The 25258-nt window shown below is 36.7% G+C and overlaps 1 protein-coding gene across 1 annotated transcript in view; it reads right to left on the reverse strand.

Moving 5' to 3' along the window:
• Positions 1–25258, reverse strand: part of LOC113115831 (zinc finger protein ZFPM2-like) — a 91365-nt gene that overhangs the window by 34669 nt on the left and 31438 nt on the right. The window contains exons 2-3 of the mRNA XM_026283477.1: positions 19093–19251; positions 10254–10355 (exon numbers count right to left, since the gene is read on the reverse strand). Of these exons, the coding sequence (XP_026139262.1) occupies positions 10254–10355; positions 19093–19251 (261 nt within the window). The remainder of the gene's footprint in view (positions 1–10253; positions 10356–19092; positions 19252–25258) is intronic.

A 25258-nucleotide genomic window follows, 5' to 3' on the forward strand; every position in this document is an offset into this window, starting at 1 on the left:
AGTTGTTATTTCTGAGATGATGTCATAAGGCTTTCTATGAATGGCCCGACTGTACTGGTAGAAGTGAATTTGAAGGTTTGTGAAATAATAGAGAATGTGGATTTCGGTTGTTCAACTCCTCCCCCAAATAAGGGGGCGTTTGCTTTGATATGGATGCATCTCAGTGCACCCCCTCTGCTTGCCCTCCTTCTCTTGCTTTTATTCCGCCCATATTCCATGTAGCTGTCAACAGGTCTGCCTAAGCTTTGGATCGGACAATTCTGACTGCATGCACAAGTCATGCAGTTTCTAATTAACTTTAGATTTTATTTTATAATGCTTTCAAATGCAATCAGAATATAGAGTCATCTATTTTATAAATTAAATCAATCATAAAATCTAAATATAATAATAATAATAATAAAACAATTGTAACAAATAAAGAAAAATTTGTTTCTAGAAAAAGAATACATTATCGAATTAGGGACTGCTCATTTATCAATAAGAAACGTATTACTTCCCAGCACACAACCGTGGTCTATTTTCACATCTGAACGGTGAAATAGAAACATCTTATTTTGATAATAAAGAGTGCAGCATTATTCTAGCCTGTTCACCACATCGGTTCATGTTCCAATTGATTCCATTGCTAACAAGCATGAAGTCATTGCTCTTAAACCTCTTAACATCTCGGATCAGTGGAGAAATTTGCATTTGGACACTTTAAGACTTCGAGTGACGACTTCGAGCTAATCTCTGCTTGAGTATATCATCAGCACAAGAATCAGCCACTGTTTGTGCAGCAGTAAAATAACAAATCTTAGCTCCTCCCTCCCCACTAAACACAAAACCGAGCCCCGCCCACAAATGGGCATTCATGCATCGGGTTGTTGTATTAGTTCAGTTGCCAAACATCACCGGAAATCACATCCACATTATTTACTCCTTTTAAATACATCGATTCTTCGACCAACCTCGTCTACATAACCCGGCTCATTCAGTACCAAATTCTACTGTACCGCATTGTCACGACAATCTGATTTCGCACAATACCACTTATCTGTGCAAGACTAGCAGAGAAAGCCTGCGGTAAGGTGGCTGAGAGCAGCGAACGAGACACCCTCGCTCGGAAAATGAGCGGCAGCCAGGCATGTCAAAATTTCTTGATTACATGGGAAATAAACAACTCCGACTGAAAGCCTCCGCTCAAACTTGGTGCTTTGCATACATTAAATTTCAGTCTGTCTATAAGTCGCCTTAAAACGCTTAGGTATCAGCTCTGACAACGTTCCCTCACGAGTTCGTCTGCGCTGTTATCAGACCTCTCAAATGGATCTCCAGCTCCAGTGACAAAAGCCAGACGGAGCTCTCCTAAAGGATACATCTTTTTATCCACACGCTTCCTCGCCAATCCACATGTGTGAGCGCCGCTGCGGCCCGAGCAGGAGTTTACCAATCTTCGCTTTCCAAGACTCTCTCTCTCACTCCCTCTCTCTCCTTCTTTCCTCTCTGTGTTAAAGGCTTGAGGGGTTCAATCAATGCTGCTTTGATCTCGGCTGGAACTATAATTATTTAACATTGTTACAAGGATTTCTCTAATCCATTCTACCATTAAATCCCTTTTAGACCCTCATCTTCAGGAGCCTAATCTGCATCTGGGCCCCCCTCCCTCCCCTCGGACGGCACCGTGACTTAACAGAGTTCGGTGAATAATTAGAGGAACAGATACAAACGCGGAAAGAAAGATGAGGAACTTTGCCAGTTGCTGGACACGTGCAGGTGTCAGTCGACGAACGCTGATTAACAGTTTGTATGCAAGATTTTTTTTGTGTGTGGGTATGGTGGGATGTTTATCTGAAAGACCAGCATTAAAGCATGTAATTCAAAAGCTGTCAACAAGCAGACAATGGAGTGCGGGTTTGCAGCTATTTCAATGTTTAATTCCTGGATTCTAGGTCATTGCTAAATATGCTGCCATGCACAGACTGATTCGAACAGTCAATGTGTTAAAGGAGCAAACCCTTTGACGTTTGCAACGGTGTTAATCATTAAGGGGTTAATTCATCCAAAAATTACAATTCTGGTATCATTTACTAACCCTGAAGTAATTCCAATCCCACTGTGACCACAGACTGACAAGTTCCATAAAGCTTCACAAAAATGCAGCACAAAAGTCCAATAAAAGCATTTGTACATCACATTCTGGTTTTCTAATGCCTTATGATACCTTCTTTTTTTGTTTGTTATGAAAATAGACCCATCTGCATCAGCTCATGTCTATTTTTTGTTTGCACACTTTCAGTTAAATTATCTAAAAATATACATTTTCCAGCAAAGACATCTAAAAATCATTTAAACGACACATTAATTTGAGATGCAACACTGCTTGATATGAATATCCAGAATAAAAGTTTTTTATTTTTTTTATTTACTCGACCATCCAATTTTACCCTCAAGTCGTTCCAAACCCCTATGACTTTGTTTCTTCTGTAGATATAAAGAAAATATTTAGAAGTATGTTGGTAAAACCAACAGTTTCATTTGGTGTTGACTTCTATTCCATCCAAAATCATTGGGAACCAAAATTATCTAGTTAACAACATTCTTCCCAAAAAAAAAAAAAAAAAGCAAGTAAGTCAAACAGGTTTTTTTTTAATGAAGGTGAGTCAATTAACAGAATTTTAATTTGCAAAAAAAAAAAAAAAAACGTTAAACACAAGCCATACAGTCTACTTTTACATTATTTCTGGTAGCTTTTTTTTGGCATTTTTGTAGCCTCATTTGCTTTCATTTGATCCGAAAAGCATAAACACCCCCTTTTGTGTTTCCAAGAAAAAAACAAAACATCATGCTGGTTTGGAACGACATGAGTAAATGATGACAGAATATTTATTTTTGGGTGAACTATTCCTTTAAGACCTTCATCCATCTTTTCGCTGCGTATTTTCAGATCTGCACAGAAATGTAAGGCGGTTAGCACTGAACCCATAACTGCCATCTGTTTGTTTTGGGCTGGGAAGAACAAAAAAGACACGTTGATAATTGTGACGCATGTTGAAAAAACACCCAATGGCCTTTTCAAATATTTGTGCCGCTGTGTTTTGCGCCGATATAAATAGCAGCACAGAAAACGCAAACATTTGTTGAGGCACCTGCCATGCTATCATGACCATCTGCTCCACAAATTCATTTAGCATGACATATGTGCATTAAAGCTGAAGCGGCTATTGTTTGGTGCGGGTGAGGGGGTCCGGTCAAGGGCGGACAGTGTCAGCTACACGTACAGGTGGGCTGAGAGGAGAAAACAGGGAATCTATATATGCTTCCTAACTGTGAGGTGGAGATGTTGGACACCCGCTCCTGTCTGTCTTCAAGGCTTCTTCAGCAGAACCTGCCAGTGTTCGCATCATGGCCTGGGTCCAGTTGGCGCACACAGACGAAACCGACTGTGTCCGACAGGTGCTGCTGCGCTTAGAGAGCCGCCCATGAGGAGGTGTGTCAGTCCTCAAGGTGATTGGATCTAGCCGAGGGTTACTCAATGCTCATTGGACGATCAAGATTCTCCATTCATCATCATCTCCTCATGCATTCTCAGAATATACACTATTTAATATAAAAAAGTAAATAATTTCCTTTTGTGCAATAGCTTAAATACAATTTTTAGATGAATTAAAATATAAATAAAAAATATAATTTAAACAAACCTGGCCACATAAGTGGATAACATAGGATAACTAACAAAACATGACATAGCATAGCATAGCATAGCATAACTTGACATGACATGACATGATAACATAATATAACATAACATAACATAACATGACATGACATGACATGACATAACAAAATTTTAAACAAACCTGGCCACAGGCCACAAGTGGATAACATAAGATAACTAACATAACATGACGACATGACACGACATATAACATAGCATAGCATAGCATAACTTAACATGACATGACATGATAACATAATATAACACAACACAACATAACATAACATAACATAACATGACATGTAACATAACATAGCACATAGCGCATTACATATCAGAATATAAAAATACACACACACACACGTCTCTCCTTTTATACTGTCTCTCTTTTAGTTTATATAAATAAATTATAAATTAATTTGACTATATAAATGGACCTTTCTATAAATACATAAATTATATATACACTACGAGTCAAAAGTTTATTGCTTTTTAAAAAAACATCTTCTCCCCAAGCCTGCATTTATTTGATCCAAAATGTATATAATAGAAGAGAGACCAAAATCTTGTTTCCCTCAGTGTAACTCCTTTAAGTTCAAGTTAAAGGCTTCCATTTAAGGGCAGACATAGTGATAAGTACAAAAAAAAACGAAGTTCATTAATCCATAAAAGCTTCCTTCCCTTTCTGTTCCTGCACATGCACTTTCTTTATGCCTTGAGGAGCGTGTCAAGATATGCATCAAAGACGTCCATGATAATTAACAAAATAGCTGTACAGGCTATTACCACTAATTTACAGAAGCCCATGACGAAAGAGAATGAAGGAGACGAAGGAGCAGATAACAGAGCACTGCCTTTATGAGCTGAGAGTGGATGTTCCTTTAATCAGAACATGCTTACGGACTAGAAGGAAGCTCGAAGTGAACTTTTGTGGAACTCAAGTGCTTATGGAGGTCAAATTATTTTGTGCCAAGAACTGCCATAATGTAGATTTTCGTGTTCATTTTTGACCATTTTGAAGTGTCTTGAATTTTTGGATCTGTTCTCTGCTGGTTGTATCATTACTGTTGAAGGTGGTGAACACTGTCTTTGTGTTCTGAATTAGGCAATGAATCTTACACTCAACTAAGCTGTTCACAAATGTGTCTGGTTCAGACTCAAAGCACCGACTCGTTCAGTAGGTTCAAACAATGGAAAACAGTCACACGCTTTAAAAAGAAGAGATGAAAAATCAGTGCATGGGCAAGAATGAGAATCAATCCTTCAACTAAAACATGAATTCACAAACATGCTACTTAGTCAGCTTCGCTCATTTGTAATCAGTTCTATGCAACACAAAACGATTGTAATTATATTAACGTTTCGTGTTTTACACCACCTCTAATGTGCAAGGAACATGGTACACAGACAAGATCACAAACAAAGTTTGGCCAATCTTGTACCAGGGTTATTATACTGTAGATAAAACAAGGTTTAACTGAAATGAAATAAATATAAAAACCTCAAACTTTTATTTCAGCTAGCTGCAAAAGCAACATTTCAAAATTTTCACTTACTGTAACTTGATGCACTAAAATAACCAAAAATAAAATAACATAGAGAGAGAGATCGAGCGAGCGAGATAGATAGATAGATAGATCGATAGATAGATAGATAGATCGATAGATAGATAGATAGATAGAGTAAAATAACATGTCAGGTACATGGTTACAATTAAATAAAAAAATTTTTTTTACTTGAAATAAATGTTAACTGAAATAAATGATAACTAAATATAAACTAAAATTAAATATATATATATATATATATATATATATATATATATATATATATATATATATATAACTAAAACTGAAATATAATTATGAAAAACTATATATACTTTACATATTTATAAAAATTAAAAAAAAAAAAATGAAAATGACGAGAAAAAAAAATAAAGTAAAAAATACATAAATTCTTAATTTGTAAAAAACTATTACAGTATCTCACTGATACTAAAAGGACCCTGGCCAGGTACCACATACACCACCACTGATTTGTGACCTCTTTAACATTGAAGCTTGTGAACTTCTGCCATTTTTACACCTAAAGCAAACCTTGGAATTGGTTTTAAAAGATTCTTAAAGCAGGAGCAACCTGTGCGAGTCTTTTCATTAAGATACTGTCCTTCTTTTGATGTACTCGCCGAACAATTAAGAATTATCTGTTTCCGATCGTAATCATGCATTTTAACTTAAGCCGGCTAATAACAAAGACTCCAGATTACAACATAAAAAAGGAGAAAAAAATTAAATAAATAAACTGCTAACAAGGTAGTCTCTTAATAAATTTGCTTTTAATCGCTTCGAACAGGAAGTCATGTCACTTGAGATGTTCATATTTGATGGCGTGATTCCCATCTTTATTTAAATTATAACAGGCCCATCTGACTTTTCCAACACAATGGGAGGAATGAAAGAGGGAAATGGCCTTTCAGAAGAAGACATGACTTGAAAGTGAATGCGGTTATTACGTGTGGAGATTAATGTCCACTGTACAGCTTCCCGAGAGACTGTTATGCAGCTGCGTGAGCGATGTCATATCCTGTATTCTGAGAGGCTTGTTTCCTGTTGGGCGATTTCCTCATTTGCATTCTATTTTGCCAGAAATCCACATTCCTGCCGGAGTTTGACAGTAATGTCTCTGTGAGGAGCGAATGGGGCATGTAGAATAGATCGTATCTGTGTAATGTAACAAGATTATCAGCAGCATTAGCAACCGTCGGCGCTATCAGAGAGATCGTGGTGGGAGGTAAATATGGAATTCAGCAGTGAGATGAATCTGACAAACTAGATTAAAAGGGATAGTTCAGGCAAAAATGAAAATTATGTCATTATCTACTCACCCTCATGTGGCTCCAATGAGATTTGAGAGCTGGAGGCAAGATTTTCAGTGAATAACGTCTTAAATGCCAGTCTGATGCTAATACAAAGCTACCCTCTGACTTCAGAGGACTTGGAATATAGTACATGAATCATATGGACTACTTTCATGTTTTGTTTTATGGTGGTTTTTAACTGTCAGGATTCTGACTGACAGTATAAATCTACTTTTGTAACTTGGATATTCAGAAAATGACACCATCTGTTACACAACGCAATTCACTTTTTTTGGTGCAACGACTATTGTGATGTTGGCACTAAAAATCACTAAAAATTACAATAAATTGTTGCAAATGTAAAATTATACAAAGGAATTCAGACATCACAACGTTATAGTTCATAGAGTGCATAATGGATTTATTAATTTTACTCATGACTCTACTGAGGATAAGTTTTTAATTTCATTTATTTTTTATAAATCAATTGATTAATTTGTTTTGATTTCATTGTATTTAACAGTGTTATTAAATAATCAGTGTTTTTAAAGATACATTTTACGACAAAAATAAATAAATGTAAAAATAGAGAAAACATTTGCTCGTACACTGAAAAATGCTATAGATGGTGATAAATAATAATAAAAAATGTCCGATTGTAATTAGATAACTGTAAATGTACAGTATCATGCATCAGTAAGTTAACTGAAACTATAAAACCAATTTCTCAACTGATTTCAGACTAGCTGGCAGTGTTTGCAAAGGCATGTGTGCTTATACCTCGAACACAATATATTGAACTTCAGTTTGTAACACGCCTGGCTTCATTAATGCTCCAAACCTGAGTGACACCAGAAATCATGCAGCTTTTTGAAGTTTCTTTTTCTAAGAGATCAGATTTACAATTTTCACCTAGCAGGCGATAAAACAGGTGAAAAGAATCCCACCGACTAACACTCGTGACATATCTAGAGACCATCAGAAATTGCTAAATTCTAGCGTTGTTATTGTACTGTACGTTTCTTTGTGTGATACTTTCACAGATGAGCGACACAACCAACAGAAATCATTCATTCAAAACAAATAGGGAGGGTTTTGTCTCTCTCTCAGCATTACAGGGTGGATGATCAGAGAGACATTGGGCTGCTTAGCCCCCCTCCACTTTTTTTTTTAAAAAAAGCAGGAGTTTAAAGCTCAGCATTTTCTTCCGGAAAGCCTTAACTGGTCTATGATGCCTCTTTTTGTATGCGCTTGCCCCCATCGTTGTGCGACTGACCCCCTCAGCCCTGCTGGCTGCCTGATCACAGGGACCGTTTATTACCATCGTCCCTACCGCTCTTATCTTACGCCGCCAATGCTCATTTCCTTTCCAGATTGAAATGCAAATGTGAAATTTAATGATAAATGCATTATCTGATAGGTGCTGATAACTCTGATTTGCTGTCAGTATAAAAAACACACCCCAGGGGGCTCACCGGTGCCAACTTGCCAAAATCCACTTTCTTATAAATGTACGTACCTGCAATAAATTCTGGAGGTCATATGCATTAAAAGGGGAATCATATTTTGTGTATTCTGCGATGTGATGCCACGGCTGAACAGTAATTGCTGCCGTTGCTATCTTGTTGGATGTATTATCCATCACTTTGATGAAGTGACTTTTAAGAAGTGCAAAAAGACAGATAAAACAGATTTTTTTTTTCTACCGAGAGACGGCGAGGGGAAAATCTGCATGGTAAGGCGAGATTCTTGGAAAAGAAAATATATCTGTTTTTACGTCTGTTGTGTGCTTTCTACTGAAGCTTAAAGAGATGGTTTATCCAGAAAATGAAAATTCTGTCATCGTTTTCTCACCCTCGTGTCATTCCAAACCTGTATGGCCTCCTTTCTTTTGTTGAACATAAAAGGAGAACACTGACAGAATATCCATGCTGCTCTTTTCCATATAATGAAAGTATATTGTGCATATAGTACATACGACTAATGTGGTATATTTCAAGTTTTCGAATGTTATCTGAAGTGAATTTTATGTAATCGTTTTAGTAAAGTAACCATTTACACAAAAAGTCTCCAATGCAGCTCTCAAATGGCAAATAAACTTGATAAAATATAACAAATAACACATGAGTAATATGGACCATTTTACAGTGTTTTGTAGTGATCTAGTGTCCTTTTTTAAAGTTTAATGACACCTAGTTACTGTATGCTTTTATTGTACAAAAAAAAGAAAAAAAAACTATAATTATTGTCAGATGCAAAACACATTAGAATACAGATTATATAATAATGTACTCATTTCATAAAATATATTAGCAGTTGCATCATGCACTTCCAACCGTTGAATACCGAGTAGTTAGCATGCTAAAAATACCAGCACACAAAGGGTAGTAAATGCTGTTATGCACCATTTCGCCTCTTTCCTTAGTAACACGGTCACTGTTTTTTATGTTAATACAATGAGACTGTGATCAAAAGCAGATCACCACATCACAATTCAACATAAATTAGAAAAAATACACTCTTCGTAATTCAAGAGCTCATTAAGAAACAGCCGAGAGTTTTACCTCTATCGGGTGGCCTTGTCAAGGATATCTTTAGATGTCCTGCCATTGAGCGTCTGAAATCCCCTGATCCCAGATGGATTCATTTAAAACGTGTCATAATGAGCCGCTTACAAGTGATTACTGGCCGCTAGCTAATGGGCTAAACGGTTAAAGGAGGGCCAGGAATGATCGTGTGCTGGATTGGACCTTCAGGACTGAGTATCATATCAGAGGGGCACTGCGCACAAGTTTTCCTCTCTAATATTTCTGAAAGCTTTTGTGGTGCAGAAAGACTCTAGGTAATGAAAATTAACCCAAGAAGGGCTATGGACCAGTCCATTGGGGTTAAAAACTTAAAAACAAGCTACTTGTTGAATAATTTAGTTTCATACTTGTGACTTTATTTATACACTCTCAATAATAAAGGTTCTTTAATGGAATTGATGGTATCATTTAACATCCATGGAACCTCTTCAACTCACAAAAGGTCCTTTATATTATTCAAATGTTCTTCACATTAAGAAAAGCGGTGCTTCTATAGCATCAATTCCAAACTTTTGGACAATTTATTTTAATAGTGTACTTCTGATTTAAATTCTTGTTCACATGCATTTTCACAATTGAGATGAAAATTGAACATTTTCTGGATGCACCTCTGAGTGCAAGATGATCTGGTAGTTGCCAAAGTAACATTTCCTATTTTAATTTAGTTTAACTTGATGTATTAAAATAATTAAATATTAATACATAATATAATTATTTATTACTATATAGACAAAAAAAATTATATATATTTTTTAAACATTAATTTAAATTAAAATGAATATGAAAAATAATAAAATAAAGAACTATATCAAGATATTAAAAATTTATTATTATAGTATTTTAGTGATATATAAATTATCTCTGGTAAAGAGTTCAACTAGTCAACATTTGGGAGAATACTAGCATCCAGATTACCTCAAAGTCAACCAATTTGGACTAAAAGTCCATCAGGTCTTTTGATTTGCAAGTTGCTATTGCCAATGCCACAAATGATCTTTCTGTTCCATCACTATCAGCTTGAAAAGGGCTTCCATACAGAAGGAAATAAGTCAACATATTGTTAAATAACAAACACTGTGTGAACATGATCAGATGATGCACTTACGTGGACCGTCCCATTCCTCTGGCTCCAGAGGGGGGTGTCTGGTCTTCTCACTGTCTGTTTCCATCTCTGTCTCTCCTGTTTCTCTGTTGCCATTCTCTTCCCCTACAAACACAATAAATACATAATTTATTTGTGATTGTACATTTAACAGAAGCTGTAACTTGTTGTCTACACTTTATATTGACACTTGGTACTTCATTCATTTCCATTTGTTTTCATAGATAGATAGATAGATGATCATTTTGTCCAACAAAGCACACTGGAGTCACAGTCTGAGTACAGATACTTTGTGGCAGTGTCTCTGTGACCCTCTAACGCGGCGGAACGGCCTTCACCATGGTCCTCAACACACACTGGTCCATCCGGATGGGTTAATCTAAAGATCAAATTCTCTCGCCACGGTGTGTTTAAGCCAGTTAAGACGTGGTTCACTTCAAAGGCAGGCAGTAAACATGGCCAAAAGGATCGCAGCTTCTTGCTTGCCTCTGCACACCCGGGCGAGAGGAGAGGGCCACGCTGCCCTACTTACTGCACATGAGGTCATTCTGACCTATTTTTCCTGAATCCAAGTTCCTGCTAGGGCTCAGCTTTTTTTTATCCATTCTGTCCTCCTCACTCTCCTGCTAAAAAGTGCCTCCCTATTTGTATTGTCAGGTCTTGAGAAGCTCCTTAGCATACTCATTGAGCATTACCATAAGGATAACAAAAGGCAATATCAACAGTTCCTTTCCAGTGTAGCGAGTTTGGGAAGGCAGCGAGATAACATTAAAGGCTCTACCTTGATCTCCGGCGAACATGTTAAGCCCTGTAACGAAACGTCTCGGAACTGTTTAATTACTGCTCAGGAAATGAAGCTACAAGATGATTCGTTAATTAAGCAGTGATTAAGGATTTTCTGCCTTCTATCTAACACGTTTGCAATGCATTTTAAACACAATCGCCCAGGCAACCTCGCAGGGAACAAGTGTCACAGCCGCTTGATGAAGTTTCTTTCAGGAACATGGAGGAACATTAAAAAAACTAGATCAGAAGGAGAAAGGCACTATTCACATTATTTTTAAAACACATAAAAAGTATATTCTTTCTATCTAAAACTATCTTTAATGGATGGAAGTACTAATTAAGATACAGCCTTTAATCCAATATTTATGTGTGCTGGATGTTTTTATGTTAATTAGAGGATTGAATCATTAGCTTAGCAACAAGCTAATGCCTATAATGCAATTGGAATTAACTTTGAGCTTGCCAAGACTTTTGTGTGACGTGTGTGAGTGACCGTTGAATAAATAGCTGCTTGTGAAAAGCGTTTCAAATCAGTCACTTCTGACAATTAGGCTGCTGCTTAGGAAGGTAGCTGTCTTTGTAGAGTCAGTTCGCTAGGGTTCGAAACAGAGGTGGGACAGACGTAAGGTTAACAGCCCTTCTGCTCACTGATTTAAAAAAGAAAAAGAGTAAGAGGTTGATCTGGGCGCCAAGATGTTGTTTGCATGCGTGCGTTCAACCATGCATGCATATGTCAGACATTAGGATAGAGTTAGTGAGAAATCAGCCAGTCAGATCGCAGCTTCTCTGTTCTGTCTAATGGCAGTGACATGCATGCGGGTCAATAAGCTTATAGGCGATTTACACAAACAGCTCCTGCAGCAAGGTAGACACAAAGTCATATTGGCTTTTCTCTTCCTCTCAGCATTGTTCTACCAAGGAAGCCCTTGAAAATGTCAATCTGGTGAGGGTGATTTTAAGGAGATCTGAGCTTTCTAATCCCAACAAACTGAGAGAGACTACCAGAAAGATCAAATAGACAAATACTATAGATTGTGAATGACCACACATGCACAGACGTCCCCAAAAAGATTTACCTATAAACACAATATATGTGCAGATAAAAAAATAAAGTAAAAAAAAAAAACTTTCAATATGCAAAAGATAAAATAAATAAATGAAATTATATATATATATATATATATATATATATATATATATATATATATATATATATATATATATATATATATATATATATATATATTAGTATATTAATGGAACAACAATGTGGCTAAAATAATAGCCTAAATATAATAAATATTGTTTATTGCTCCCACTGAAAAAAACTATTTCAACAATCATATCCCTGCATATACTATTTTGCACCAAATATATGGTATTTTTTTTTTTGTTCATCATTTTGACACGCTACCATGGTAATTTTTTTTTTGCTGTAATATTTTATATATTTTTTCACCCACCTATTAATAATAATAATAATAATAAGCATTACATCAAATTTGTAGTACACATTAATTTAAATAAATGATTAAAAGTATCTGATGATATTAATCTAAACCACCACAGTACTTTTTGTTATAAAGGTTTTGGGTATCCATTTATCAAGTGTACAACAATTATTTTTCATTAAAGCTGAATGTGTATGTTGTTAGCAATTTACCCATTTCTGTCCGCTCTGAGTGCACTGTATGTGAAAAGACTTTCTTAGTGTGAGCAAAAGGAATAAAACGGCTCTAGCTATTACATGACCAAAATTGCCTCGTTGAATTGTTTTCTAATAATGGGAACTTTTGAATTATGTATCCTGTGTGTTTTGAAGATAAAGTGCTAATTTTGTTATGCTTGGTGATGGGTGGCCACTTAGGAAGCCAATATTTTCCCTCCATTTAAAGCAGTGGTAATTGAGGACTTTATAAAGTGAACTGCTGTTAAATAAACAGATTTCCCTGTAAAAACTAGAGACAGCTGTACAACAAATACTCAAACAAAGTCCGCAGTTTCGCTTTTCCACACGATAATCTGCAGAGGCATGCAGCTCTCGGAAGCTGATTACAAAAAAATTCAAATGCCTCCAGTACGGACAAGAAAAAAGGAAAATAACCCAGCAAAAAAAATCCCACCCAGCACCCCGGTGGAGTCTGTGATTAGTGGAAGGCCTCGGCACTATCTCTTTAAAGGCCCATAAATTCCCCATCATTACAGGAACTGGCTGTGCTCTCTTCTGGCTGCTGCTGGCCTGCGTTATCTCTCCATGCGATGCCGTCTGGAGTATGTAGATCTGGCCTGGCTAGATTGTCATACTTAACAAACATTAATGAATGATTTCCTGCACAGAGTCAAACAGGGCTAAAGGGATGTGTCTTTCATTTTATCGCTGCGCAAATGAGCATTTTCCCATATTCTCCTCGCTTTACCATCAGTGGCGGGAGAAATGTATTGAATAGATCTTTCTGCAGCTGAAGATCCCGATTAGCGAGGAATCGGCACAAAGAAGAGCGTAATTAATTCTACTGCGCACTGTTTTCTGGCCGCCTGAATTCAAAGGATTTGTTCGGAAGTGGCACCTTGCTACGGGCTAAAACGACTCATAATTATTCAAGTCTTTCTCGGCTGTGATACGATCAGAGCAGAATGGAATCTCAATGCTGTCATTAAGATCAATTAATTCATATTGAACATGTTTATTCTGCAGCTTTCTTGAGATTTCTTGAAGCCAGCATTCTCTATCGGTTTAAAAAAGCAGACCAACTCAGCAGCTCCCAAAAAGAAACATTTACAAGAATGGAAAAACACGGAAGCAAGGTCGAATTTCACAATTTCTGTAAAACTACAAAAAAAAAATAAAAAAAAATATATATATATATATATATATATATAACACCAGCATTCTCACAATTATAGCAGCGAGTGTGACAGCGGTCTTGTAAATTTCAGTTTGAAACTTGTTCACAAGCGCGGCGCCCATAAATGTGAAATTGACCGTGAAAAGGAAGTTGTTTGGGGGGGGGCTGCTTCAGCTGTCAAGGAGACAACAAGGTTGTCTCTCTGGACTATCAGGGGTGCTTTCTTCCCTCTTTATTTCCCTCCATCTTCCATTTCAAATAAGGAGGTCCATCTTTTTCCGACAGGCCTCAGGTTTCATGTTTATTCACGTTTGTGCGCTAGACTCACTTTATTCATCGGCAGGGACTTCATTTCACAGTGCGCTCTGCTGTTTCGAAACCATTTCGTATGAAGCCATTGACGGAAGCGTCTCAATCATTTCATGGTACATGAGTGCGCAACGATGCCACTGAAGCCGAGACCCTCTCCAAACAGTTTAGGGTCGGCATAGAGAGGAACCCCTCTGCTGTTTCAGGGTATTTGGTTCCACAGAGGCTGCTGGGAATTGGATTGAGTGATGTGCAAAGAGTCGACGCTTCAAAAAGATTTACTGATCATAATGCATGATGTGTTTTTGTGTGTGGTTTTTCACAGTGTTATGAATGATGTCATCAGAGTGTATAGTGTACAGATATTGGTGCTGGACATTGAACATTCAAGCTACAGTGTGCTGAAGAGTCATAGACACTGTAAGTACATATATTCAAGGAAATAAAGATATACAGAAATAAAATGAATAGTTCTTGAATATATCAAGGCACACACAGAACATTGTGGAGACATACAGGACAGCGCAACAAGTGCAATCCGATTACTGAACAAATGACTATTATGAGCCACTTCTTTACAGCGAATCAAATACTTATGAATAAAGAAACAATTATAACACGGTTTGATTTAAAAAACACAGAAATGTATGTATAAAGTATAATAAACTGCTAATGCAGAAGGAACATCGATTACTGAAAAAATGCAGTGTGCAGTAATTATATAGCGAATTAAACACGTACAGTAAGAATAAAAACACAGGTTCTTATCCAGTTAGATTAAATAAAATAAAGACAATAATATACTTTTATGATGTACTGTAATGCTGCTTGATTGTGCAATACACTGCAAAAGGAACATCATAAAACTTACAGTACAGAGCAACAAGTGTAATCAGATTACTAAAAATTAGATCACTTGTTCAATAAAAATAAAGAAAACATAATGCTTTCATTACATGTCTGTTCTTGTTGCACACTCTAAAAAATAAAGGTGCCTCAGAAGGTTCTTCAAGCGATGCCATAGAAGAACCATTTTTGGTTCCACAATAAACCATTCAGTCAACGGTTCTTTAAAAAACCATCTCTTTTATACCTTTTTGTAATCTGAAGAACCTTCTTTCGCACAAAGAACTGTTCTTCTATGGCATCGTGAAGCACCTTTATTTTTAAGAGTGTAGAAACATACAGTGTGACCAGTGTTATCCAATTCCAAGTGAATGATTCTTTTGAACCGATTCTTTTTAGTGAATCAATGATTACAAATCAGTGGAAGTCAACAGACTTGTGAGGTCTTTTTAAGGTTTTTTTTTTCCTCAAAAGAATTGTTAATGAAAACTTTAAAGGGTCCTAAAAAAAAAAAAAAAAAAAAAAAAACTTTATGATAAGGTGATGAGCATGTCTGGATCTTCAGCCCATGTGGGAATCGTGAGGCATTTACCAATTCTGATTACTTTTAACCATTCTGGTTAATTCCATTTCAAACCATGAGCTTTAAGGAGCAACAGATTCAGACTCAAGCAAATGGGTGAGACTTTGTTGGCATCCAACAAGCTGACCTCTGTGAATTTAAGCTTCTTTGCTCCTTCACCGTCGTCCGATCAAAGTTAATAAGGGCTTGGTGAGTTAATGAAGACGGGCGATTCCTCTTTTTGTTCAGACAGCTTTTTAATACCTATTATAGGATGAAACTTTTAATGGAGGTTTTAGGTTCTCCTGACAAGCTAGTTGTCTGAAAATGCCGTCAAAGATACATGACCAATGAATTACGAGCCAGCCATGGAGCAACTGCTTGCCAGCAAGGAACTTCACACAGGAGACCTTATTCTCCAGAACAGATAAAGGCCCAGGGATGAGTGACTGCTTTTTAAAGCTCCGACGTTTGACTCCGCTTGGGCTAATTACAGCTCGCCATCTCATTTGAGAGGGTTTACTTAATCAAGAGAACCCTCTCTGCCATTTTATAGCTGAGGAATAACACACATAAACCGTTTAATGCCACCAGGATTGCGTTCGCCTTCAATTCATAGCACTTCTGCGTAAGTGGAGTGAATTTAAGCCACTCAGACGCTAGGCTAAATGCGCTTTAAAGAGATCTAATTGAGCAGAGGATCAGGGGGAAATTAATGCACCTGATGAGCTTGTACTGTGCGTTAACAGGAAGAGCATGGGATCTTGTCCGAAGAATTCGAGGACACAGAAGACTTAAGAGCCGAATTGCAGCTGATAGGGAGCTTGAGAAATCTGACGCAAACCCCTCGCGTATGACGACGGGAAGATTATTTAAGCAACTCTGAAGTTAAAGAGTTGAAAGTTTGGACCACTGTTGGTCTTCATTTTAGCAAAGCCATCAAAAAACTTCAAAGGAATCTTAAGAGAGGAGATTTGCTAAAACATGGTGGCGCGTGAGACAAAAGAGGCCATCAAATGGCTTTGAGAAGTGCAGTACATACTCAGAAACTGCTTTGGTCCAAGCCTTACAAAATGTTACCATGGTACTTAAATGTTTACCATGGGAATGATGGATATTCCAAAATACTATGAAATGCTTAAAATAATACCATGTCCAAAAAACATAGTACTTTTCGTATTTTTAGTATGCAGTAATTAAAAAATAAACACAAGTAAAAAAGATAGAAAATAAAATAAGAAACATACAATAAATAAACAAATAAAAAGAAACAAAAAGGGCAAAAATTAATAATATGTAAAAACCTACTAATTATTTTTGTAATTTAAGAGCTCATTTGAATACTTATATTGAATCTCTAGATTTCAAAGCGCTTCTATTATGAATCCCACCAGTTCACTTGAAAACAACACATTTATAAAGACATCTACTACAGTATATGTGAATTCTTTACATTATTACTAATTAATTTCTAAATAGAAGAAATGACCTTGGGATCTTTTAGTGATAGTTATTGAATTTAGCATCTCAATACAGTATTTTATCCCTTGAGAATCTGAATTAAAGCTCCACAAACAAAACAAAGTAAAACTGTATTCATCAGCAGGCCTTCTCTTCAAGCACATTCAATCAAGCAGCAGGAAACAACAGCACATATGAAGATTTTCATTTGACCCTGAAACAAAATATAGTTCTAAGGTTCACACATGTCATGCCTGTTATACCTTTAGGGGTATACAAAAGGAAAATCATTAAAACGGAGCCCACCTTGTGCAAGACATAAAAAGATTCTGCTCCTCAAAGACAAAGCTTGTATGAAATCCCTCTGGGCAACGTGGGTTTTAAAAGAAATGTAATTTAAAAACATTTCTGTTTGAGGCAGAGGGACATTCAAAGCACCAACTCAGTCAGATTCCTCTCAATGAACAGTAAAAGAAGAACTGGGAACCCTGGGAAAGGTTTCTTGAGGGGTGTGCTGGGGGTCCAGACATACTCACAACTTTGAACTAAAACACACTGTAAATCAGTGAGGTGTGACCAATACATAAAATGAATCGAAAGATCATAGGCATAAACTTACTGAACTTGCATAAGACAGACATCAAGCCCAAAACACCCAGCCAAACACAGATGCAAATGCTTAATTAACACATTTCAAGCGTGCTGTACAATTGTACATACTTAACAAATAATGTGTTATTTAACCAAATGCTAACTATCAACATGTGTGTCACAAGTTTTTGTGTCTGCAAGATTTTCATGCTTTTTTAAAGAAGTCTCACAAAGGCTGCATTTATTTGTCAAACCTACAGTAAACAGTAATATATTGTGAAATATTATTACAATTTAAAATAACTGTTTTGTTTTTTAACAAAGATGTAGTTAATTCCTGTGATGCAAAGCTGAATTTTCAGCATCATTACTTAAGTCTTCAGTGTCACATGATCCTTCGGAAATCATCTAATATGCTGCTATGCTGCTAAAAATGTTTTTAAGTTTTATACTGAAAATAGTTCAGCTTATTAATTTTTGTGGAAACTTACATTCTTTTTGATGAATACAAACTTCAGAACATAACACAATTTGCTCAAATTAAAATATTTTGTAACATTATAAATTGCTTTAATGTCATTTCTGATCATTTTAATGCATCTTTGTTGAACAAAAACTACATTATTTAGACATTTGAATGGCAGTACATTGCAGTCTGAATTATCTCATTTGAACACCATAAATGAAGTCTTGAAAACTGACCCCTCCACTACAACTGTAAAGTCTCAAGATGCATCGAATCATGTTTAACATTAATACTGATCATGAGACAGACAGGAACCAACGAGTATGCCTTTAAAAGACTTATAGCATATAAGTCATGTTTTCTTCTTTTCATTTTCTACCAATCCTTTTTTGTAGTATGAAAAAGAGCAGTGTCAACATTCTGCTAAACATCTCATTATGTGTAGGTATAAAGGCATACGGGTTTGGAACAACATAAAGGTGAGCAAATGAGAACAGAATGTGAATTTTTGGATGAGCTATGCCTTTAAGCGATAAAAGCTCAAGTGTGTTTCATTTCCCATGGTAAATCCTGGCTAGAACATGACTAAAGGTTAGCCAGCACACTGGTTGCCATTTCCTAGATCAAACTCCAGTTTTCAGGTACATAGTGAGAATCGGATATCAAAGGGTAGCCTAACCAAACCTGGACACAGAGGTTTCTGGAGAGTTTCCCGCGCCTCTACGAGCCCAGCCAAAACAGTGTGTGTTTAAGCTTTGGTTTAAAACTGTCATCAAACCATCAAACCGGTGATCAGAGACGCCTCAGAGTCAGACTTCAGCTGGGAATCAATTAGCAAATCTCAATTTCTTCGAATGTTACAATTCATTTCACTAGGATATGCTCTGTGATGAATATCTAAACAATTCCTTGGATAATAGATCTTCTACATGAGAGGTTGTGCTATATATGATAGAAGCGCCAGGAATATCTGACCTTTGCTGCAGAAGTACTCCATGTCCTCACAGGTGAGGTTGTCTGGCTCAAAGTCAGCAGGAAAGTTTTCCTCCACTGAAAACTCCTCTTTAGCAGTGAGCTCATTTGCGTCTGTTATGCACTCCTCCTCTTCCTCCTCCAGACCTCCATCTAGTGGACCTACACACAGAACACAGCACAATCAGACTGTTTAAGTGAGACGCTGTCAAGCAGGAAGACTTACACTTGTACAGCACGTGTTAGGAACTTTCGAAGTTGATTATGTTGAGTATGTTTTCCACGAATACTCAATTTCAGACTCTTTCCTTGAAAATAAATTCACGTTTAATCCAATATTACTTACTTTTTAAGTAAAACTAATTATTGTTATTTTTTAAATCAACCACATTTTGATACAGAACAGCATGTATCCTTTGTGGAGAAGGCGATCCCATAATTACGTTTAGCATTCGTGCACTGTCTACTGAACGCAAACAAAGCTGATTACGTTCAGCGAAAGCGTGCACATGCTGAACGTAATGCTGATTGTGTTGATTACGTTCTGGGGTGCTCTCCAACTCAGGGAGAAGGATGGACTATTTTACATATGTCCTTGCTATGTTTCTGGAGCTGGGAACATTGCAGTTGCATTGCTGTCTACGGAGGGTCAGAGAGCTCTCAGATTTGATTAAAAATATCTTAATTTGTGTAGAATTGAATGAATTTTCATTTTTGTGGTGAACTAACCCTTTAACCACTATTCCTTTGACACACACATTACAAATCCAAGTCACTGCTGAGGTTCTGTTAGGATTCTTACTAGAAACGCAGCTTACTAGGTTTTGAAACCAAGCCAAAGAATGTCGCTATGCAAAACTGCATTTGCACTAATTTTTCTACATCAAACAATGCCTGTATGCTCAAAATGAAATAGTACCATGCTACTAAAAGTAGTTTTCCAGAATGCAGTTTGTTAACTATATTCTATATAAACTGTATTCCACAATGCATTGCACTCAATATGACCTGCTTTCTGAACTGAAAGTAATACTGTATTTTATTAGACTATTATTTGATCAGACCACCAAATGACTTTTTTTTTCCTTCACAAAACTGTAATGAAATGCAAAAATGATGATAATTATTTCCTAGATGACAACTGGCTGGCATTCCCTGAATTGCACATGCAACAATGTAGCAGCATTGCTGCATACTGAATACGGTTTCCTATAATATTTTTGTGAAATAGTAGGGAGCATACAATACATGCTGCACCGTATGCTGTACACTAGTATTCATAACATAATCTCTCCTCAGGAAAGTGTTTCCTGTGGCCCACTTGACTGAGTATCCTCCTGACCGCTGCTGCACGTGTGGAGCGCTGCCGCTTCTCAGCCGATGTCAAACCTGTGAAACCCTCTTCATCTGCGAGAAAAGTTCCTCTCGCACAACCTACTGACTTTTAACACCAGCGTCAGCAGGAGCGGAGGACAGAAAATGCCTTTATTAATTTGTCCGCCTTATCACGGGATACAATGTTGATTTTCCATTTACATTTCATGCCTCCAGGTAATACACCAGTGCAAGCTTAAAGGAGACATTTTTTCCCAATGATTAATTTTTTTTTCTGCTCTGTGCAATGTTATTTCTTTAAATCTAAATTATTTCTTGACTTTAGCTTGTAGCTGTACTTTTTTTTTCGTTGGTGTATTTGCTTATTATGATTTTGCTACAATCAAGGGCATTGGTTGGAATTGCTTTTTGCACCTAAAATTTTATCGTGGAGTTGGGGTTAGAACGCATTTGAATTTTAGATTTTTTCTTTCTCTCTGCAACTCCACCCTAAAAATGTCAAATAAACATTTATTTAATACTCAATGCATTTCACACCAATACTTTTTAGTACACTTCCTTTCAAAGGTTTTTTTTTTTCCCATTGACTTTTATTCAACAAGGCTGCATTAAATTGATCAAATGTTACAGTAAATACATTTATTTAAAAAATATTTGAAATGTGAAAATTCTGTCTATTTAAAGAATTGTGAAAAATGCCATCGGAAGAATAAATTACATTTTGACTTTCAAAAATATAAACAAAATAGTAGTGTATCTCAGCATTAAACAGCACATACTACTTGTACTATCTGTCTATCATACTTAATGTTAGAGATTAAAAAAAAAAAACATTATAATAATACCTAGTAATGCAACTACCCAGAACAACATAGCAACCATATAGCTACATGCTAACCACTCTTGGCAGCCACAATTTTGCAACCATCCAAAATGGCAAAAAAAAAATATATATATATCTGGAAATGTAAAAAGTGTAGCTTATTGACTTTCAGTTTCTATATCAAACCATCATAATAAGCACAAATGACCCTCTGCAAGTCAAAATTCCCATATATTCTCAAGTTAGGGAAGTTGACATCCTAAGTACACCACTTAATGTGTCATTTTGTTCATTTGTAACAGTTGAGGCGCTCACTTTAATAAAGCAATAAATTTGGTGAAGGGCCCTTTCTTCCTGCACAGAGCACCGTCGAGAACTGCCTGATCTTCCCAAACAGCCGTCTCTGTTCATTAAGACTGCTAAATGACTCCTTTATAGTGTGCTACATCTGCAGGACTCATGCTACATGAAAAGAATTAGCGCAGAGATCTCTAATAGACACGTTGTGAAGTGCTGGAGAGCCAGCTTTAAAATTAGGCTACAGTTTTATGATCTAATCGCACTAGGGCCTTTCACCGGCTCACGGAGGGAAGTGGTGCCTCACGTTCTCTCAATACATCTCAATATGCTAAAAGCAGAGAGATATCAGCCGCTCTGAACCGCTGAGGCCTGACACTTCTCTCTGAGAGGATGAAGGGTTTCTGAAAACGCTATTTAAACAAAAGATGAGGGGACATATCACCCACAGATTTAAATGTCTTTAAATGACTCTAGAAAAACAAACAAAAGTGTAAAAATTATACTGCCATTCAAAAGTTTGCAATTGGAACCATTTTTTTATGTTTTTGAAAGAAGTCTCTTATGCTCACCAAGGCTGCGTTTATTTGATTGAAAATGCAGTAAAAGCAGCAATATTGACAAAAGTAACAAAAGTAAATTCATTTGCACTAATTGTATAGAACGATTTAATGACAAGTAAAGCTCAACATAAGTGAAAATCTTTTTTCTTTTTACGCAGCTCTGTATATATTTTGCTAGATTTCTCGTCATTGAAATGAATTACCAGACCTGCAGTTACAGATTGTTTTTTTTTAATGCATTAATGAGAAATAATTATGATTCATCACTAATGAGTGATATTGAATTAAAAATACTGATATCTCAATTTAGTATTATTACATGGTATTAGAGACTGGAATCATATGCTGGTATCTATCCAAACCTTGAGGTACAGTAATAATGGAATACCCTGGTTTCATCGCAAATATATAAAAAAAAAATTATTTACTTGTCTGAATCAAAGGAGATGACATGAGTCATGTTTAAGGATCAGATCTCTGTGAAACATACGTTTTAGGATACTGTATGATTACCATTCACTTGCATCGAAGTCATGTTTTAAAAGGCTACTTCACCGACCTGCTTCGATTACCAAAGTTCAAGCTCTTTGCACATGTTTGGGCTTATTATACTGCATTCATTGCATGAAGAGACCTGAAATAATTTCAGAGACAGCAAAACGATAAGAATAATGACTTTCTAAACGACTAGGCCCGCACTCCTAGCTCATTTTCTGATAGTGCTGTAGCCCGCTATATTTAGTTGTGTACTGTTTAAAAGTCTGTCACAATCAATCTCCTGACGACTGAACGCTGGCTGGGGTTTGCAGATGCTCGGAGGGGCCAAATGCGCCGGACACCGCCCTCTGACACCATCAGAGAATCGCTTGAACCCCAGAGAGAAAATCAATGAGAGCAGATATATTAAAAGATAGAGAGACTCTCGTTAGATGAAGAATCTGAGAAAATGAAAATCATGTGAAAACCGCAGACTTTGTGATCCGTTTTACACAAAATGCTTTTTGATGGTCTATTGGCAAACTGCAGTTTTTCAGCTAGCGGTGGAAAATTGATCTGTGTTGTTAAGCTAACAGAAATTTGTCTCTGTGTTAGTCATATGCTGACAAAACTGTTGGGTGTACAAATTCTACAGTGAATTAAATTTACTGCATAAGCAAAACATTTGAACTACTGTTTATGAATGCAAAATATTCAGCGCATGTTGCAGGGCATAGCGAGTCCAAACATGAAAATTCTGTCATCATTTATTCACCCTCATTTCAGGGACTTGAAGTATAGGGCTTAAGGTCATGTGGACTGCTTTTATGGTCCTTTTTGAGCTTGAAAGCCCTTAATCACCATTCACTTTCACTATATGAAAAAGAGTTGCATGAACATTCTTCTAAACATCTGCTTTTGGAAGGTATTTTGAAGATATTTTCAAAAATGAAAATACTGTAAGACAGGGTTTCCCAAACTAGGGTTTGTGAGTTGATAAACACAGTTGATAAATTAATTAAATCAATAAAAAAAAGTTTTTGCACTGTGTTTTTTTGTTGAGTAACATACTTGATAAATCAGGCTTTGAATATACTTAAGAAGGTAAAATAAATATCAGATCACTCAATACCTTGTACTGTATATCTAGAACATTTTAATGCAACGCAATAGATTAATTACTGAGCGAAATAAACATTCCTCAAAAGAGTAATGTATCATATGTATGACATTTAAACATTATTTTCCTAAAAAAATGACACATGCATTGCATTGCATTGTATAATCAAGCCTAAGCTCCTTCAGTTATCTTAAAATATTACCAATAACATAAAAGCTAATCTTAAATTGAAAAAAAGACACCTCTACCACAACCTGATGGTGGACATTTTTACAAATATACTAAAAAGGTCATTTATTACTTACTAAAACAAATCTAAACTATAAAACCCGTGATAGAAGGCATCTATCAGATTGTTTACAACAGTTTTTTTTTTCAGCAAAGTTTTGATAATATAGATCCATAAGAAATATGGGTTAACTTAAAATCTTAAGGAACCTTCTTTTAGGTCCAAGGTATTCGGCTTACAAAGAAAAGTGTTGGAATCCCTGCTTTGAGATGTCTTCATAAAACTCCACAACTCACGCTGCAGCAGTGTATACTAAAGTAGCGCAGCGCTACCTCACATCCACACGATCCTCTGTTCACCCAGCGACCCCTGCGAGATAAACATCAGACACTAAACAAGACACGTGCTGGAAACATGCGCAAGGGAAACCGCGAATCAAAAATTCATTGCTAAATTGATCATTCATAACGTGTCACCGCACTTCAAATCGAAACTCTGGCTAACCCTGACGAGTCTTCACAAGTAAGAGGAGAAAAATGAAATTATTTTGAAATTGAATTCTAAACTTCAAAACAAACAGGTTTTGCTGGGGATTGGCCAGTGGTGGGGCTGCGTGCGTGCGTCTGGAGGCAGGCCGGGGCTCGTCTGGGGCCTCTGATGGTGATAGCACACTTTATCAGCGGAGCCACAGTGTGGAGTCCCATCACAGTCTGGGTCTTCTCTATGGCTCCTAATTAGGCTAGAGGTAATTGAATCGCATAGAACAAAGCAGCAGATCTCTACAAGCGTGGAAATCATTCTGCTCGCACCTACAGCAGTCGTTTTTTCATCTGGCTGCGCCATTGAAAACGGGACAGAGCTTGGCCTGAGGATAAAACACACAGCGAGCACCTGAGACCCAACACGAATACATAATGCCGCGTAAAGGCCTATAGGGACCGGCCCAAACCCTGCCAGACTTGGACGGAAACCTGCCTTTTGTGGGCCAAAGACAGATTCTAGTGTGGTGTTGGGACATTCTGGTTTGAAAGTACATGCGCACACGCACACACACACACGTCTTAGCGCAATTCCTCTGAAACTGTTAAATCGTTCGGTTAACCTCCATGAGATTCACACATGCAGCATTTGTGACATATTTGGATTGAACTACTCCAGAAAAGCAGCTGGTAGAACGTCTTTACCAAAACATAAAGAGAGTTAACTAATATAACCACAGAATGTTTTTATCCAAGACATCAATAAGGAAAAATGTACACCAAATGGAGACTTTTTTGGATATTTCTCCTGAGAAAAAATGATCATGTCATCATCAGTTTGAGAAG

Source organism: Carassius auratus, chromosome 16 (genome assembly GCF_003368295.1).
Source record: "Carassius auratus strain Wakin chromosome 16, ASM336829v1, whole genome shotgun sequence".
NCBI classification, from domain to species: Eukaryota; Metazoa; Chordata; class Actinopteri; order Cypriniformes; family Cyprinidae; genus Carassius; species Carassius auratus.